Source organism: Dipodomys ordii, unplaced genomic scaffold, assembly GCF_000151885.1.
Source record: "Dipodomys ordii isolate 6190 unplaced genomic scaffold, Dord_2.0 Scaffold53, whole genome shotgun sequence".
In the NCBI taxonomy this organism is placed as follows: Eukaryota; Metazoa; Chordata; class Mammalia; order Rodentia; family Heteromyidae; genus Dipodomys; species Dipodomys ordii.
The window spans coordinates 3,723,639-3,742,129 of record NW_012267269.1 but is presented as its reverse complement, the minus strand read 5'-3'; the positions used below and the strand labels follow the sequence as shown (position 1 = coordinate 3,742,129).

General features: G+C 37.5%; 1 protein-coding gene across 1 annotated transcript in view; it reads right to left on the bottom strand.

Moving 5' to 3' along the window:
- The window catches only part of Sh3gl2 (SH3-domain GRB2-like 2), a 63,769-nt gene that overhangs the window by 23,285 nt on the left and 21,993 nt on the right, over positions 1–18,491 (bottom strand). Inside the window, exon 2 of the mRNA XM_013020777.1 lies at positions 12,525–12,597. Coding sequence (XP_012876231.1) covers positions 12,525–12,597 — 73 coding nt within the window. The remainder of the gene's footprint in view (positions 1–12,524; positions 12,598–18,491) is intronic.

Here is an 18,491-nt window from a genome sequence, read left to right as displayed (position 1 = left end):
TGTGTGTGTGTGTGTGTGTGTGTGTGTGTGTGTGTGTGTGTTCATCTGTCTGTCTTTTCCTCTCTCGTTCCTCCCTCCTCCTTGGCCACCAGAAGGTCAGCAATTTTGCTCTGCCATATGGTTTCCACTATGCTGTTCTGTCTCACCCCCAAACAATGGAGATAAGTGACCATGCACTGAAATATTTGAAACTGAAGCCATAATTAATGTTCTCTTTCTTAATGCTGTTTCCTCTGAGGGGTTTATCACAGAAATGGAAACATCTAAAGCCTCCTGGCTCTCCTCTATAGGTGTTCCTTGAGCATTTACGACTTCCCTTCTCACAGCCTACCCAACTGTGAGAGCAACTCTTTCATGGCATTTCACATAGAGGTATTCTGGGCTCAGCCAGCAGTACTTGCAGGATCAAACTGTCAGCATCATTTTCCAAGTCTAACTTTAGTGATATTACTTTGACAAATGGAAAACACGCATGGGAGACTGAACCACAGACACTGGAAAGCACTACTAAGGTTTATCTTTCAGAGTGATACCTGCTAAGCCTTTAGTGGTTAATCTACCAGCTTACAGGGAATTATATTGTACTCCAATTTTCATCTGTGGTGACTAAGTATTATACTATTTTTCTTAAAAATGAAACAGTTCAAACATAAAAGGAAGTACAGAGAAGAACAAAGCATGCCTATTTGCATAACACTGAGATTTCTCACTGTTAAATACAATGATCTTTAAACAGGTACTTGTATGCTAACATTTCTGTCTTTCATGTTGCCAAAATAGGAATGCAGCACACTCATGAAAATTGGCTGAAGACCCATGAGATTTCTTTCCTAGAAAGGTTTTGAGACAAGGAAAAAGCAGTCCTAAAGAACCTTGGACCCAAGGACCTAGATGTTAAGAGTTTCTTTTCCCAAGGAACAAAAGGGTAGTACTATTTCTCTTTCTACCCCCCACTCTCTCTCTCTGTCTCTCTGTCTCTCTCTCTCTTTCTCTGTCTTCTTTCTCTCTCTCTGTCTCTCTCCTTCCCTCGCTATCTTCCTCCCCATTCCCCTCCCTCCCTCTCTGTTTTTAGTTTCATAATCAAAAGGGATTTCTGTAAATCAACAGTTTTCACAGAACAAGAAGCTAAGATGGAGAGGCACAGCATAAATCCAGGAAGAGGATGGAGGAAGACATGGATGAAATATGAACCTTCTCTTGCTGGATAAGGCCAGCAAGAAGGGTGAACATCTTCCCTCCTTGCTCTCGGCTTCCTTTCTATTACTAAATGGTTATGATACAGAAGTGCTTTGGAAGAGAATATCTGTACATTTTGAAACAGTACAACCTCCTTTATGCTGGTATAATGTGCTCTCAAGAATAATTTCTTTTCCTTATCAACTGTGAAAATTCAAGTAAGAAAGCATATTGACAGGACATCTGTCTGTCACAACAGGGAGGGAGAAAAATCTAACCCCTGTTCTTGGCTGGGGTTGATGAATGGATCTGACACTTTTACGATGGAGCAGTGACTATCTTCTCCTGGAGTCACAGTTATGTGGCCTCATTATTAAGGAGGAATTTGATAGATTTAGCAGCAATCAGAGAAGACTAAAGACGGTCAAGGGTTATCTCAGGATATAGAATGAGAATGAGTGCTACCCTGTCTGTTAGAAATATGGAGGTCTATCTGCCTGTGTGACCCTGGGGGAGCTGCCTCACCTCTCTGCCTCTGCTTTTTCACTCAGAATATGAAAACTGACTTTAGCATGTGTCTTTTGTCTCTAAGGCCTTCAAACCTAAGTATCTCCGATGTTTGTCTTAGAATCCTCCAAGACATGATCATCAGATTATGGATTAGATTATTTGCAAATAATTAGGTATATCTATTTCAATATAAAGAAATTAATTATAAAGTTTCAAGAACAAAGAAATTCACTCCTTTACAAAACCCTTATTTAAATAAAAACCTCAGGCCCTTACCTTAAAATTACAATGAAAAGATATAAACTTTATTATATTTTAGTATCTAAGAACTTTGCACAAGAATACACACACACACACACACACACACACACACACACACACACAATAGCCTCACTATTTTCTAAAGATATGGTTTCCATGACAGGTCTGTACAACAGTAATATTTCATTTTTATCTTTAAAAAGAGATCAAATGAATATCTCAAAAACAAAAAGGGTTACTTTTTCTCCCTTCTTAGAAAAATCTGTCAAATTTCCTTATAGTTCATCAATTCACAAATATTAGAAATGTTGTAAATAAGCATCCTTTTCAAGATAGAAAATTAGAATTGCACATTCTAGTGAATCTCTTATAATGTTCTGATACTTAATGCAAAGGAGATACTGTTAAGGGACTAGCATAGACTATAGTTCCAAATGCTATCACAAAGATGATGATGTGTGGAATCATAGTGGACACTAAAACTGTTAGCTTTTTAATCTCCTCTTTGCCAGCTAACTAGAGAAAATTATAACCAATGGCCTTCCATTAAAATGGCCGCTAATAGTTAATAATTACTTACCTCTTTATTACCTGTCAAAAGGTAAAATAGAAAATCTGAACAGACTTCTAGCTCATAAGAAGACAATGAATAACCAAAAATTCTCCCTACAAATAAAACTGCATTTGATAGCTTCATCGGTGAATTACACCAAATGTTCAAAGAATTAACAGTAATACTTCTCAAATTTTTGCAAAATATTAAAGAGGAAAGCACTTCTAAACTCGTTTTGAGAGTATCACTATCCTAATAAGAATACCAGACGAATACAAGAATAATCAAGTAAATTAACTTTTATGAGAGTAAATGTAAAAATTAAAAAATGTATACTAGAAAAGTGAAATCACAAGCTTATTAGAAAGATTGTATACCCCATGGTTTCCCTTATTTTGAGTCAAGCAGAAAAGGTCAGATAAGGTGATGTTAGGGAAATGAACCCTAAGATATGTATTCAAATGTTTTTTTTTTCTTTCATGCAATTGTTTCTAACACATTTATAAGATTATTTCTTTGTTGCTTTGTATGTCCCTCCCCCACAGTATAATCCTTGCTTTCACTGTATTTAATGTCTGTATAATTTGTGGAGGGGAAGGGAAAAAACAAATTGTTTAAATAGGGATACAGGTAGACCCATTGCAACAATGAGATGTACAAGTCGTTATGTCGAAAATGAACTTTACAACTTTGGTGGGGGGGGAGGGGGAGGACTGGGTGGGGGGGCGGGGGGAGGATGGGAAGGGATGGGAAGGGGAAACAAAGGAGGAGGCTACAATGCTTGATAAGAAATGTACTCATTATCTTGCCCATGTAATTGTAACCCCTCTGTACAGTATTTTCACAATAAAAGAAAAAAAAAGATTGCATACATGAACTAGAACTTATTCCCAGAATGCAAAGATGGTTCAACATACAAACAATGAGCAATGTAATACATAATATTAGCAAAATGAAGCTTAAAAACCCAATGTGATACTCTGAACTGATGCAGAAGACATTGTAGACAAACCTAATATTTTCATGATTTAAAAAGAAAACCTCAACCAAGTAGTAGGGGAAACCTATATAATGAAAGCCATACATGAAAACTCCACAGTAATCTATAATCAGTGAAAATCTGAAAGCTTTTCTATCTATAATTCTATCAAAAATGAGGAAGATACTTTAAGAACTAACCAAAGATGTAAAAGAAAGAAAAATATAAAACATTGCTGAAATTGAAGACATAAAAAAATGTATCCCATGTTCATAGACTGTTACTCTTAAGATTATTCAGATGTTAAAACTATCCAAAATAAATATTTAAAGTAATGACTATCAAAATACCAATGATATTTTTGTATAAATAGAAAAAATTCACCCTAAAATTCTTATGGGTTCTAAGTGACTGCAAATAGCAAAAAAACCAAAAAACAAAAAACAAAAAAAAAACCTTGGAAAAGCACAAAAGAAGTAGACTTATTTTTTGTAATTTCAAAATCTACTACAGAACCACAGTAATAAAAGTGATCTGCATCTTAGTACATTTTGTCTTTTTTAACAGAATTCCATATACTGAGCAATTGATAAGTAGTACTGAAATAGGGATACTGGGTCTAAATAACATGGTCTTGTCCTCACTGCCCTCCTGCCATCTGGATGGGTGGTGGAGGCTTTTCATCTGGTTTCAAAAAGCCTCAGAGGTAAAATAGATCATTCTTTGAATCACAGATATGTCAGGAAAATTTTGCTCCAGAGAATGTTTACCGCTGATCATTCCTGCAAATGATTTGCTTTTGTTGGGCTTGGGTTCCCATTCCAAATGTGGTTTTTGCCTTTAAAAGCTTTCTGCTGACAGCATTCTGGCCTGCAGGTCTTTGTGTCAGGAGTCCACCTGTAGTCACAGGTTCACTAATAAAGACTCCCAATTCAGCCTCTCAAAATGTGGCTTCTGTTTCTCACGACTGAATTCCCCTATAACAGTATTATTGGGCTCATGATTCTGTTAGCTGGAATTCCAAACAGCACAGTCAGCACTAGAATATTAGCAAGTGTCCCTGGCTGCATCATAAAGTAATGGTGAGGTAGAAAAGGAAACTGCCATGTTCAGAAGGTACATGTGTATAATCTAGGAATCAAAAAAGCAGGAAGGAGGCCTGCTTGCTCATTCATAGAAATCCACTCTCTTAGGAATGAATACAACCCTTTGAGAGCTATTTTTAATTCCTTCTGAAAGTGTTACTCCCAAGACCTAATTATTTTGTAAAGGTCCCACGTAAAGAGAAACATATAGACCAATGGAACAGAATACAGAGCCTACTCTGTAATTTTGATAAAGGTACCAAGAAAAGTACAAAGGTACAAAGATACTCAAGGAAAGGACAGTCTTTTTGACAAGAGGTGCTAAGGAAACTTGATAGATACACATACACATGTACACACACATGCATGTGCACACACACAAAAGAATCTGGGCCCTTTTCTAACAGTGTATATAAAAATTAACTTCATATAGACCAAAAGTAAGAATTAAAACTATTAACCTTTCAAAGAATAGACAAGAAAAGCCTCATGACACTGGATATGGCAAAGCATGGGAAAAATACAAAACAGACATTGGATTTCACAAAATAATTGAATCTGTGTTTCAAAAAATCTACAAGTAATAAAATAGCAACCCACAGAATTATATTTGCAAATTATATTTACAAAGTGTATTTTCAGATAATTACAAATAATACTTGATAAAGGATTCATATCTAAAATATATAAAGAAATTATAACCCTTAACACAAGGCAAAACAATCCAATTGAAAAATGAATGAAGAACTTAAGTAGGTATTTATCTCAATAATATTTTCCAAGGGCCAATATATACATGAAACGATACAGAATAGTGTGGTCATTGTGTGAGATATACAATGGTTTGTCAAAAACTTACAAACAAAATTATTAATTAATTCTCCCTCTTGTTTCTGGGAACTACAGGTGGGCTCTAGAAGCTTAAAGACCCAGGGCCCTCTATCATATTATAATAAGGAATATGTTTTTCAACCACCTGAGTGAGTCTGGGAACAGCTTCTTTACCATTCAAACTTCCAGATAACAAGACATCCCAGTTGATTCCTTGTTTGTAGTCTTGAGTCTCTAAACAGACAACTTTTTTTTTATTGTGAAAATACTGTATAGAGGGGTTTCAATTACATGGGCAAGATAATGAGTACATTTCTTATCAAGCATTGTAGCCTCCTCCTTTGTTTCCCCTTCCCATCCCTTCCCATCCTCCCCCCGCCCCCCCACCCAGTCCTCCCCCTCCACCCCCACCAAAGTTGTAAAGTTCATTTTCGACATAACGACTTGTACATCTCATTGTTGCAATGGGTCCACCTGTATCCCTACTTAAAGGATTGTTTTCCCCCTTCCCCTCCACAAATTATACCAACATCAAATAAAGTGAAAGCAGGGGTTATACTGTGGGGGAGGGAACATACAAAGCAACAAAGAAATAATCTTATAAATGCATTAGAAACAATCGCATGAAAGAAAAAAAAACATCTGAATACATATCTTAGAGTTCATTTCCCTAACATTACCTTTAGGAAATGGAAAGGCTTGGAAAAAATTATCTTAAGTGAAGTGAGCCAAGCCCAAAGAAACGTAGGTCCCATGGTTTCCCTTATTTGCAATATCTAGTATATGCCTGAGTCAAGCAGAAAAGGTCTAAACAGACAACTTTTAACTTACAGAAACTATGAAGGAAGTTATGTGTGCTATGTGAAACTAAAATAATATGTTCCCCTCCCAGAGCTCCCGTGTCAAGGATATCACTGCTTTCTGGGGCCTTTAGACCACTAGCTGCTGTTGATTTAGGGACCCTGGATTCCTTAATAGTCAAACAGTGAAGCAGGAAATAGACTGGGAACATAGGTCACATGGTCTCTTTACCACCTATGGGGCTGGAGGACAGTTCATGCCATGCTAAGACTGAAGATACTTTGTGTTTTAGGGGAAAAGCACTTAGCACAGTACTTGTGGCTTCACAGGAGCTCAAGAGCTGTCCACGGGTTTCCCTCCCCAGGGCCTGTAGCTTTCCTTGAGAGTATCTCAGGTACAAATTGTTCCCTGGCAATTGCTCTTCAGGCTGGGTTCCTAGGAAGAGTTTCAGTATAGGATTCTCCTCACAATGCCATAGTATCCTGCCATTCAGTGTGCTCTGCAACTGAAGCAGCAAAGGCCTGTGATGTTAGTATACCAAGGGTTGTATATTTCTCATTTTCACAAGCTGTTCTCAGGCATGCTTCTCCAGACTGCGCTGTAAGATCCATACTGGGATGTTGCAACACCCCTGAAGTGGGAGATGGTTGCTGTTTTATATCAGGAGTTTTTGGAGCTGCTGACTACACCACACCACCATGTCTTAAAATACCTCCCTGCTGTTTCCCACTCTGGGGCATGAAAAAGCCTATCACCTCAGAGAGAGGTATTACATAAATATTATTTGGGCTAAGAGTAACATGACCAAGCACTGTAATTACCTATTTACACAAGCTAGCAAATCTTTGTCATCTCTTTTTCTCATCCTCTTACAGTATTTAACTTCCCAAGTATTCAGTATCATATAAATCTTTTGGGTTACTTAGTATTTATTATTGTCTAGGCAAAGGAATCCTATACCTATAGCCTAAAAAACAGAGAGCCATGTTTCAAATTTAGTGAATTTGAGATTTCATCCACAAAAAATTAGGCCATTCTTTGAGTCACTACATAGTGTCAATGAGAAATGCTTGCTAACCTGCTATCTGTTGCATACTTTTAGGTAAGTACTAAGTCCCAAACACAACATAGTATGATTTAAGGATGTGTACATACAGTTCATTGGTGATTACTATTCTCGACTATAGAAATCATAATCAGTAACTGAGAAGTACTCCTGCAGAGTACTTTCCAGGTTCAAATTATTTCTTACCTAAGTAGGAAATTTTCACATACTGTTGGTAGAACAGTAAATTAGTACAGGAAAATACAATTAGTACAGGAAAATACAATGAATTGGAGAGATTCTGCAAATTATATATCTGGTAAGGTCCCACATATTCTGATAAGGGTTTAATTCTTTTGAGATAAGTAATATTCCCCCAAAGGAAAACAGTAGGGAGGCTCCTCAAAAATATAAAAATAGAATTACTATATGACCCAGCAATCCCACTACTGAATACACATCCAAAAAAAATGAAATAGTACATTGAAGAGACCTCTCCATTTCCACTTTCACTGTAGCTCTACTCAGAACACCAAGAAAGGGAAACGATCAAGAGATGAACTCTTAAAGAAAACAAACTCAAAATACATAGGATAATACTGTCCAGCTATAAAAAGAATTAAATCCTGTCATTTGTGACAACAAATGGGTGCAGCCACAGATTATATTAGGTGACTTAAGCCAGAACCAGAAAAATAAGTCCCATTTGATCTCATTCACACATGAAATCCAAAAATTATGATCTTAGAGAAGCTTCAAAAAGATTGATATTTGCCAGAAGCTAGGAAAGGGAAGGTCAGGGGAAAGATAATTAAAGTTATCAATGGAGACCAGGCTGTAATTAGACAGGTATGAGCAGTTCTGGGTGACATAAATATCTGTGTACTGTATATTTCCAAAAGCAGGAATAAGGGATTTTGAATATTCACATTGCCATAAAGAAATTAAAAAACCGAGATTAAATATATTTAATATAAATTTTTCAACATATAAACATATATCATAACAGTTCCTGATTCCCCTCCCAAATATAAAAATTTTGTGATTATTGTTGTTGATTATATCAGTTAACAATAAGCTTAAGATTTAAGCTCTGTTTCACACTCCAGAAAACCCTGATTCACAAGACTAAGTTGCAGGTCTGTGACCCAATTTGCCCTTTTCCACCTCATCAGTTAGCTGGAATATCCAGAAGGAATTAGCTGTGAAGCCATCTGGGCCATTCTCCTCAGAGCATGTGTAACTTACACTGTTCAACTGTATGGTTCTAGAGAGACTGCCAGATCTTGATCTTATTTTCCTCCACAGCATCTAAAATTGGTCTTTGCATAAAAGGGAATGAATATATGTGATACATATTGGTTGAATGTAAGGATCTGCTGGTTTAGGGGTAATTTTCTATAGAGGTTTTGATACATTACTGTCTGTCAACAGTGCATTATAATTTATTTACTCAATAGGCTGCCTGGAAAGGAGCTGAGACCTGAGGATATAGTAGTGACTAAGACAGAAAGGCACAGTCCTTACCTTGCGGGGGAAGAGAAAACCAAACATTTCATGAGATTTCAACAAGCATAATACATGATGCTACTAGAAAGCAGCTGAGAAGAGCCAAGGAAGATCTTTACACTGGTCCTGAGAGAGCTGTCAGCCTCTAGCACGGTGACGGTGAGGAAAATGGTCAGGCTGACTAGAAATGGAGTATCTTGAAGTAAACATGTAAAAGCATGAAAAGCCCATTGAACACTATGCTAGTAACCTGATGATACTTGCTTTTAAAACCATCACTCTGGTGGAGTAGATTATGAGTGTGTGGCCTTCATCAAACATAGTTCTGAATTCTTGAAAGTTAATCAAAACCACTTTTGGTCATTGTTTCATCAGAAATTTAGTTTTAAGAACATAGAAGTTTTCTCCAAGCCCAGAGTTCAAGCCCCATGATCAACCAAAACAAACAAACAACTAAATAAACAAGAACATAGAAGTTTTCTTAAGTCCTACAACTCAAAATCTGAACCTTAGCAAGCACCTTAGAGTAGTCTCTAATACATGGTACAAAGTACTCTCAAAGCTTAGTTGCCACTGATTCTACTGGTGTGTCCACATGAATCTATTATTTAGTGTCAATCCCCATCCTGACTCAAACTAGACTGGTTAACCCAGTACTGAGTCACCATGGGCTGGGTGGTTAAAGTATCAGCAAACTGCATGAACTTTGGGAATGTGTTTTTCTTCTACTGTGCACAAGGACTGTGAACCTCTGTGTGTTGGCCAGATTCCTCTGTGTCCCATTCACAAGAACAGCTGGGTTCTGAACAACCAGAATATATGATCAGCTACTTTCTTTTATTTCTCTCCTAATCCCCCAACCACCTACCTTCTAGTTCTCTGCTATGTCTGCTCTCAGTGCAAGAAATTCATGGAGGAACTAAGTCATATCTTTCATAAACCTAAATATAGATTGTTCTCAATCCTGTGTGATGATTATATGAACTTCTGTTTGATTCTACACTCTTTGGAGGTGACACATCTTTCTATATGTTTGTGACCTGCTCATAAATAATTGTTGTCCAGAAACCCATCTGAACTGCCTGGTGATGACTTTAATTGTTCTCCTGGGTAGCAGATGTCCATTTTAACTCTCAAAGAGTCATATAATCATTACATTGGCAACTTGTCAGCATCTTCAATGATCTAATAAAAATGTCATTCCTACAAATTTACAACTTCCTAATGTCTTCCTCTTTTAATCTTTATTAATCTAAAAGTAAGTCTCAATCCCACAATCAATTTCTGTCTGAATTTCCATGGTATGCACTCTGAAATGCATTTTTACACCTGAACACAGCTGAACCAATCCCTCTCAGAGACAGGATTATACAACAGAAAGCATGTGGATTAGGAGGCAGCCATAGCTAGGTTCTAATATTGGCTCCACTCTTTTAGAAATGGGGGTTGGAAAATGTTCTCAAATTCTTTAACCTCAAACTTGATAACTTGAAATAATAGATTTATTCTCTCACAGATCAAGATGCAGAATCTGAAAGTAAAGTGTGTGCAGGGTTATTTCTTTGTAGAAGCTCTAGAGCAGAATTCTCCCTTGCCTTTTCCAGTCTCTGGTGGCTGCTGGGGGGTCCCATGGTTTTTGACAGCACAAATCATACCTCTGTTCATTCCTCACTCTCTGGTATTCCTGTGTCCCTTTGAAACCTGCCTCTACTTATAAGGACATCATCAGATTTAGGGATCACTCTTAAATCCAGGGTTAGTTAATCTCAAGACATATAACTAATTACATTTGCACAGACCCTATTTCCAAAATTGTTACATTCTGAGGCTTTGAGTGAACCCAAATTGGGAATGGGGGCTCACATAGATTTAGAATCTATTCTTTTTTTCTCTATTTTTTATTGTGAATTTTCAATTGCATTTTATTTTTATATTAACAAAAATGCTCCCCTTTAAAGATAGCATTTGAAAATGCATTATGGCCCAATAAATACAATATTTCTCCTCACATTACTTAACCCAATGACAATGAATTATTAACATAATTCATGTGTGAATTCCAGAATGATAGGGTACTTCAGGGTTCCATGTAAAGAGAAATAGAAAATTTGCTTATTCCTATCCAATAATTATCTGTGGTAAAGCAGTTTTCTTTTTAAAACTTTATGTATTACTGTTGTTAAAATACTAAGAAATAAATGGGCATCTATGAATTCTTTGCATCTCTGTGGAATATAAATGTTATGAAGAACACTGTGGATAAAAAATATTTTTTGCTATTCTTAATCTAATTAATTAATAAATTTGAAAACTTTACTGTCAAATAAAGTATTTATGCCTATACATTACAATATTTCTTTTCTATATATTCTTCCCTCCTTCCTCCTTCCCTCCTTCTCATCTCTAATGTATTTTCTTTTTCTTTTTAACAATTCGTAATGAAAACTTTAATCCTAAGGAACAAAATATTACAAAAGAAAGCAAAAAAAAATCTTGCACAGTCACTCCAAAATTCAACTCTACAATGTACACTTAAACTGACAGGACATGGGTATTTTGAGATCTCAAACTCCCAAACAAAGAATATTACAAACATCTATGTATTCATATATAGAAATCATGTAAGGTATTTAAAAGGCAAACTTTCTTATCAGGTTTATACCAACTAGACACCCTCTGCCTGCTTAACTAGTTTAATGGCCCAGTGACCTGCTGTCCTGTGGTCATGACACTTTTAAAGACTACTTATTAATTTACAGCTGTATATCATATCCCATTTATGAATGAAAGTACACTGTGTTTTCAAAAGGAAAAAACAATAAATAACCTACTTAGGTCATCCCATATAGATTTTTTCATCTTCAAAACTGCAACTGTGCTATCTCATAAGGTAAGTAACAATTGAATGAAAGCTACAGCCAGAATAAGGAGGCAGAAGTCCCAGCCAGCTTTACTCTTACTCCCTGCTTCCTTTTACCTCCCACTTCCCCTTTGCTTATCTGATCACATTTAGGCTCAGCCTCCAAGCCCAGAGTGGCTGAACTAGTTATCTGTCTTTTCAAGGACCACTAAAAATATGGAATGTCACACTACTCCAAGCTATTCTAAAGAGTAAGCAGTTTTCCAAATGCTTATAGATCTCATCTAAGTACACTCAACTTTACTTCAAGTTCCTGTATGTACAGGTTAGAAACGAATGTATAGGAAATATATCACACAAGCCTATGATGTAGGCTGCTCTGCTCTGCTTTTCCTAGGGCCTACAAAGAAAGCCCCAGTTCTGCCTGGTTCTATTTGTGATGCATAAATCTTTATCTGTATTATAATTATTTGCTTACTAAGAGTATAACGAGTTATCAGGAACAAATGCTGATCTGTGATGTAACTAGAGACAGAGTTACTGATGACCCTTTATTCAATATGAACAGAAACCCTCAGTAGTTTGTAAAAACCTTTACTTTCCTACTTTTTCATACCTTCTAGAAATTTCTGACTTTTCTTTAAAATACCTTATCTCTTGAAAATTAAAAGTCTGCTGATCAGAGCTGGTCGTTTCCCTGACCCTGTGTGCTGCCCACACTGTTGCTACTTGTGGTTTGCCACAATTGAACAAAATACCAGATCCCTCAGTCACTTCAATGTGAGCTTCTGAAAGCCTCTTTCCCCAAATTGAAGTACTTCAGGAGGTTCACACCTACAAAATCTGAACTGTCTATCTAAAAGAAACTAACTGTTACCTGGAGGTTATTCTGTTTGTATAAAACAACCCCTTACCTGGATTGGGTTGAAGGTATTCAATTGTTTTCGTCATTATTTCCATCACAGCCCTGCTGGTGACGTCCACTTTCTGAAATGAGAAAACAAAAACTCTAAGTAATAAAAACCATTAGATTTAAAAGGAGCCTTAATTTTTGTTTCCATCCATACATGACCACCAGTGTGTGGTGACAGAGTAATGACACATCCTGCAGCTGATGGTGAATGGCCAGGAGTGGCCCCACAGCTACAAGGGCTGCCGTCAGCAGTGCCATTAGGTTTAAAATGTCCATTCATCCAAAGAGGAGGTGGGTAATTCCCTGAAGTATGTTTCAGAATATACTTCATTATCTTCACTATTTTGCCCCAGTCTTTTGCCGGAAGCTGCAGTAGGCCAGGGTGAAGATAGGTTTCCCTGAACCACAGAAGAGTAGTGTAACATCAACTCTGCTTACTCAAAGAAGGGAGGAAAAGTTTTTATTTAACTTCTGAGATTATTATTGGGTACATAAAGATCTTCAGTAAAGACTTTTAATGAATCTTGAACATTTGGCCAATTCCAAGCCAAAATCCTGGTGATAAGAGTATGTCTCGCTGGGCACCAGTGGCTCACACCTGTTATCTTAGCGACTCAGGAGTCTGAGATCTCATGATTGTGGTTCAAAGACAGCCTGGGAAGGAAAGTCCCTGAGACTCTTATCTCCAACTAACCACCAGAAAACTGGAAGTGGCACTGTGACTCAAATTAGTAGAGCATTAGCCTTGAGGGAAAAACCTCAGGGACAGATATCAATGAATAGAGTTTAAAGAGAAATTCAGGTACCAATAAAGTTCATGTTTGTTTGTTTTGTAAGAATCCAAGATTCCTAAAAAATAAAAACCCTAAGAAATATCTATAACTTATTGAATCCACAAACAAAATCAGCTTTTCATGAAATAACCTTCTTTTCTATAATTTACCCATTATTGTTTCATGTATAGTTCAATTTTTCAGTATTTATTATTTCCTGTCTCACAGCAGTCACATCACTGTGTATATTTGCTGTAATGGAAATAAACATTGGAAAACATTTTTTTTCCTTATGAGGTAGTCACTCTATGAAGTAGCCTCAAAAGTACCCTAAGGACTGGGATGTAGCTCAGTGGCAAAGTGCTTGCCTAGCAAGTGCACAGCAAGTTTGATCCCTAGTACCAAAAAAGAAAAGACAAAAATAAATAGAAAAATAAAAATAAATAAATAAATATACCCTATTTCAGCCTGCATACAAGTTCTGTGACCTGTCCTGATTGACTCAAAATTTTCAGATCATTTTAGAACTGAGTGTGTGGTAGGCAGTGATTGGTTCTGAAATAAATGGTGGTCCCTAAGATTAGGTACAACTTCTGCTGTCATTTGTGGAGGTCCTGGCACTATTGGTAAATGTCCACTCAACTTCTATATGCTCAAGTCATAGAATGTTTAATTCAAAGATTGTGTGCAGAACAAGCAGGTGTAAGTCCTGAGTGACAATGTACAAACTCAGATCTCCTGCTGACTATATGACAGAGAAGTATGTAGGAATTAGATGTCAAATGTATTTAGATGCCCTTGTTGGCAATGATGGAAAAAAAAAAACAAATACTAAGTTCAAAGTTTCTAAAGAATAGTATCATATGAAGATATCATGATCTCATCAGTTGCTAGGAGGCTACCAGCTTTTAACTTTCCTCACCTCTGGCTTCAATTATACCTATAACTATCGACATCATAAGACACTTTTTCTGTTTGCCAGAAATGGGTATGAGGGATTTAAATATTTTTACACAGATAAGAAAATGATGGAAGAACAAAGGGTAAACAAATGCAGCAGTGATTCTCAGGAGGCACTACCTTGAAAATGAACTATACAACTTGTGAATGATGAAGGGGTAACTGGGAGAGAGCAAGGGAAGGGTAACATTGTTCAACAAGAAATGTACTCTTAGCTGGGCGCCGGTGGCTCATGCCTGTAATCCTAGCTTCTGAGGAGGCTGACATCTGAGGATCACGGTTCAAAGCCAGCTCCAGGCAGAAAAGTCCGTGAGACTTAGCTCCAATTAACCACCAGAAAACCGGAAGTAATGCTGTGGCTCAAGTGGTAGAGCGCTCGCCTTGAGCTGAAGAGTACAGGGATAGTGCCCAAGACCAGAGTTCAAGCCCTATGACCGACAAAAATAAAAAATTAAAAAAGAAATGTACACTTTAGTGTGGCCCCTCTGCACATCACTTTTATAAGAATAAAAAAATTAAAAAGCCCTCAACAATGACTTCATCCACATAATTGTCTTACCCTAACCCCTGCAGAAGAGAGGGCCGACTATGCTCACCTGCTGGATCACATGCTCTCAGTTCTCAGATTTTCTCTAGAGGTCGGTGCTGGCAGTACAACTACCTAGCATGGTCAGAGGAGACAGCAAGCAAGGCTGTAACAAGTATTTCTCATTCAGTATAAAACCCCTCTTTGTCACCCAGCTATATAAATAAGGAAGCATGCCTGGCGCTGGTGGCTCATGCTTGTAATCCTAGCTACTCAGGAGGCTGAGATCTGAGGATCATGGTTCAAAGCCAGCCAGGGCAGGAAAGTCTGAGATTCTTATCTCCAATTAACCACCAGAAAACCAAAAGTGGCACTGTGGCTCAAGTGGTACAGTGCTAGCCTTGAGCTGAAGAACTGAGGGACAGCACCCAGGCCCAGAGTTCAAGCCCCATAACTGACCAAAAAAATTAAAAACAGAATAAATAAGGAAGCAAATACTCAAAGAAGCCATTCACTTGGTTCAGAGCAATAGTCTTAGGTCTCTCCTTTGACTTGGGAGATGCCAATATTAAAGAATTATGTTTGGTTTCCAGAGTGGGAACCAACTTTTAGAAAGAAATTGGGAATACAAACTATCCCAGAGTCCCCTGGGGCTGGACCAAAGTTATCTGAGTAGGAGTCACTAACACCCTGACCTTTGCAGACTTTTTACTTAACTGATGCTTAACATTTCTGGTGATCTAATCTAGGAATCATTATAGAAGAAACTTTTTCTCCCAACCCTCTTGACCAGAGTATAAAATAACTACTTAAAATCTAGCCTTGGAAAAAAGATTTCATCCAATACAGTTGCTACTATATTTTTAGGATATGCACCAACTAAAAATAGCTTTTAGCAAATGTACTTACTAGGTCCCTGCTTTTGATTGCATTCTAACAGATAACCATTTGTTAGAACCAATGAGCACAAGGGGAAAAGACCAGTAGCAGAGGAATCCAAAGCTTTAATTGTTCAAATGTGCAATCCTCAGTCCTAGGAAAGGGAAATGAGTTTCCTGAGGTTCGGCAGGGAGTGTTGGTTTTATGGGAAGCAAAGTGTTTCTCAATGTCATAGGTCAGAAGTTTCCAAGACAGAGTAGAACTGAATCATCTAATGGCCATCCACTTTTCAAAAGTTATCTCTTGTAGGGTAATTAATTTTGAACTTTTCTCCATCTCTCTTCTCAATAATAATGTTTAGAACTCTTTTACTAAATCATTCTGTGTTGGTCATAGACAAACCAAGAACAGTAACAGGACAATCCTTGTTAGGTGTCTTCTAGGAAAACTATCTATATACCTAAATAGGAAATATCCAATGGCAAACATTTGCTAACATGTCAAATTTCTTCTGTTGAAGTCTCAGAACTACTTTGCCTGAGGTGACCTGAAATCATGATCCTCCCAAACTCAGCCTCCTGGGTAACTGGAACACAGGCATGTGCTACTACACCTCGGTATTTTATATTTTAAATTTCTGGAAAAAATCAGATTATGATTTTATTGCAGATAGTAACTATATGAAATTTAGTTTCAGAGTCCTTAGGTAAAGTTTCCTATGTCAGTGGTTGCTTCTGTGCCATAATAGTCGCGCAAAAGGGTTACAATAAAGACTCAAAGGCCCTCTGGCCCAAAAAACTAAAAACGTTTACAAAAATGTATGTACAGATCCCTGAGTTAATATGCTTGCTTCATTATAAACACACTATATGGAATCTAGAAACTATATTGATCATATCACCAGCTGCCTTTGTCCTTAGAGACAAAATACTAGAAAACAAATGCACTGTACTGATGAGAATCAAATTATTATTTCAAAGACATCTGAATATTATCTTTCTTCCCACAGAAAAAGGAAGTCAGTGTTTTCTGAACTTAGATAGACACAAACATGATCATCAAGCCATTCTTTATTGAGCAATACAAGTAATGAGATACAGTTTCATACTGTCAGAGACCACATTACACTTCATCCTGCCCACAGGGAAGCGGAAGAGAACTTAAGAGAAAATTATACACCTTAAGTGGAGCACAGATAGTTCATGGATTCAGTAATCAATAATAAGTAGATAAAATTAAGAACCTACTCAGTCGTGGGATAACTCACAGTAGTTATGTAAGTTGTCATATGAAACACTAAAATTTCTCTAATTTTCAAATTTTTCTATCACCAACATAAAAAAATATTGTTAAGAATTTGCACACACCCACTTAAAGTACAGAGAAGTCTGAATTACAAGAATTATACAATCAAGTCACAGAGACACAATGAAAACACCATCCTGGGAAAATATGTCTGGCAGGAGATGCAAACTTAGGCACGAGAAATGTCTTCAATAGCTCCCTGTGATCTCAGGAGAGTAAACAAATCTATCCCCAGACTGCACACAACATGTACTTTTTAAAAAGCCTCACTTTTTAAGCACTAATTTGCAAAGAAATTTAGACACCTCCCCGCTGTAGTTTTGGGTTTGCTAATCTTCTTGACATTGGTTTTGGTGGATTTTAGGTTGGTAATATACTCTAACTAAGAGGAAGCTTATCTTCTTCATGAAATTCCAGGCTAAGCAGATGTCTTAAAGCTTGCCTTATCTGATGATTCAGTACTTCCTGGTGCTTTACAAGAACAGGTGATCAGTGACCAGAGTGCCCGGATCACTACCCAAGAAGGAGACACTCTATACCATGGCAGGCCCCAAGCTCCTACTCTGGCCTCTCATTACTCTGCCCTATTTCTCAAGGGATGGCATCATTGAAAAGGAATGTTATGGGTAGCAAATTAATTAATCTTTATAAAATTCAAGAGATTACTAGTGTGCTTCACATGACAGCTGGGAACTGTGGTGTTAAGTCTCCACTATTTCTATGTGGGCAGTGACAGGATATTTGGTAAATTTTAGGATTTTTACATAAGAGCTCTAAAAGCCAAAAGTCCTTTCTTGTATTTAACAAGAATCTAAATAGAAGCCCTATGGCATCTGTTCCTTAATCGTAGCTGCTCATACTGAGCTGGATGGAAGGACTGAACCCCTCTCTACCCAGTGACAAATTCAGTGTGTGAGGACAAGTGCATGAACACTCCCCCTCAGTCTACTCTGCTAACGACCTTCACCTGCTCACTCTCTTGTAGAATGGCAGGGTTCTTGCTCTCCTCCAATATCATGCCTTTCTTAAAACTTAGAGCTGCTTCTAAAGAAAAATTTCATTTTTATTATAAGGCATTTTGCCATGTTTCCAGGACTAGGGGCCCTTTTGATGTAAACAAAACAAGGAGAGACTTTGCATGTCATATAGACACTAGCCTCTTGATAAAGAATTACTACATTACTCATGCATATAGGAAGAAGAGCTACTCTGGATGGAGCTCAGGAACTGCCTACTCCAGGAAGTCACTACTGTACTAAGTACCCAGAGTAAGCATCACTTCCGATCCTCTCATGGGAATCCTGCTGATTTGAGTGCCATTTTTTAAATAAAAATGCAAAGTCTGGGCTGGGAAGGTGGCTCAGTGGTAGAGCCGCTTGCCTTGCATGTTTGAGGCCCTGGATTCAATTCCACCACATGAACAGAAAAAAAGAAGCCAGAAGTGGCGCTGTGGCTCAAGTGGTAGAGCGCTAGCCTTGAGCTGAAGAGCTGAGGGACAGCACCCAGGCCCAGAGTTCAGGCCCCA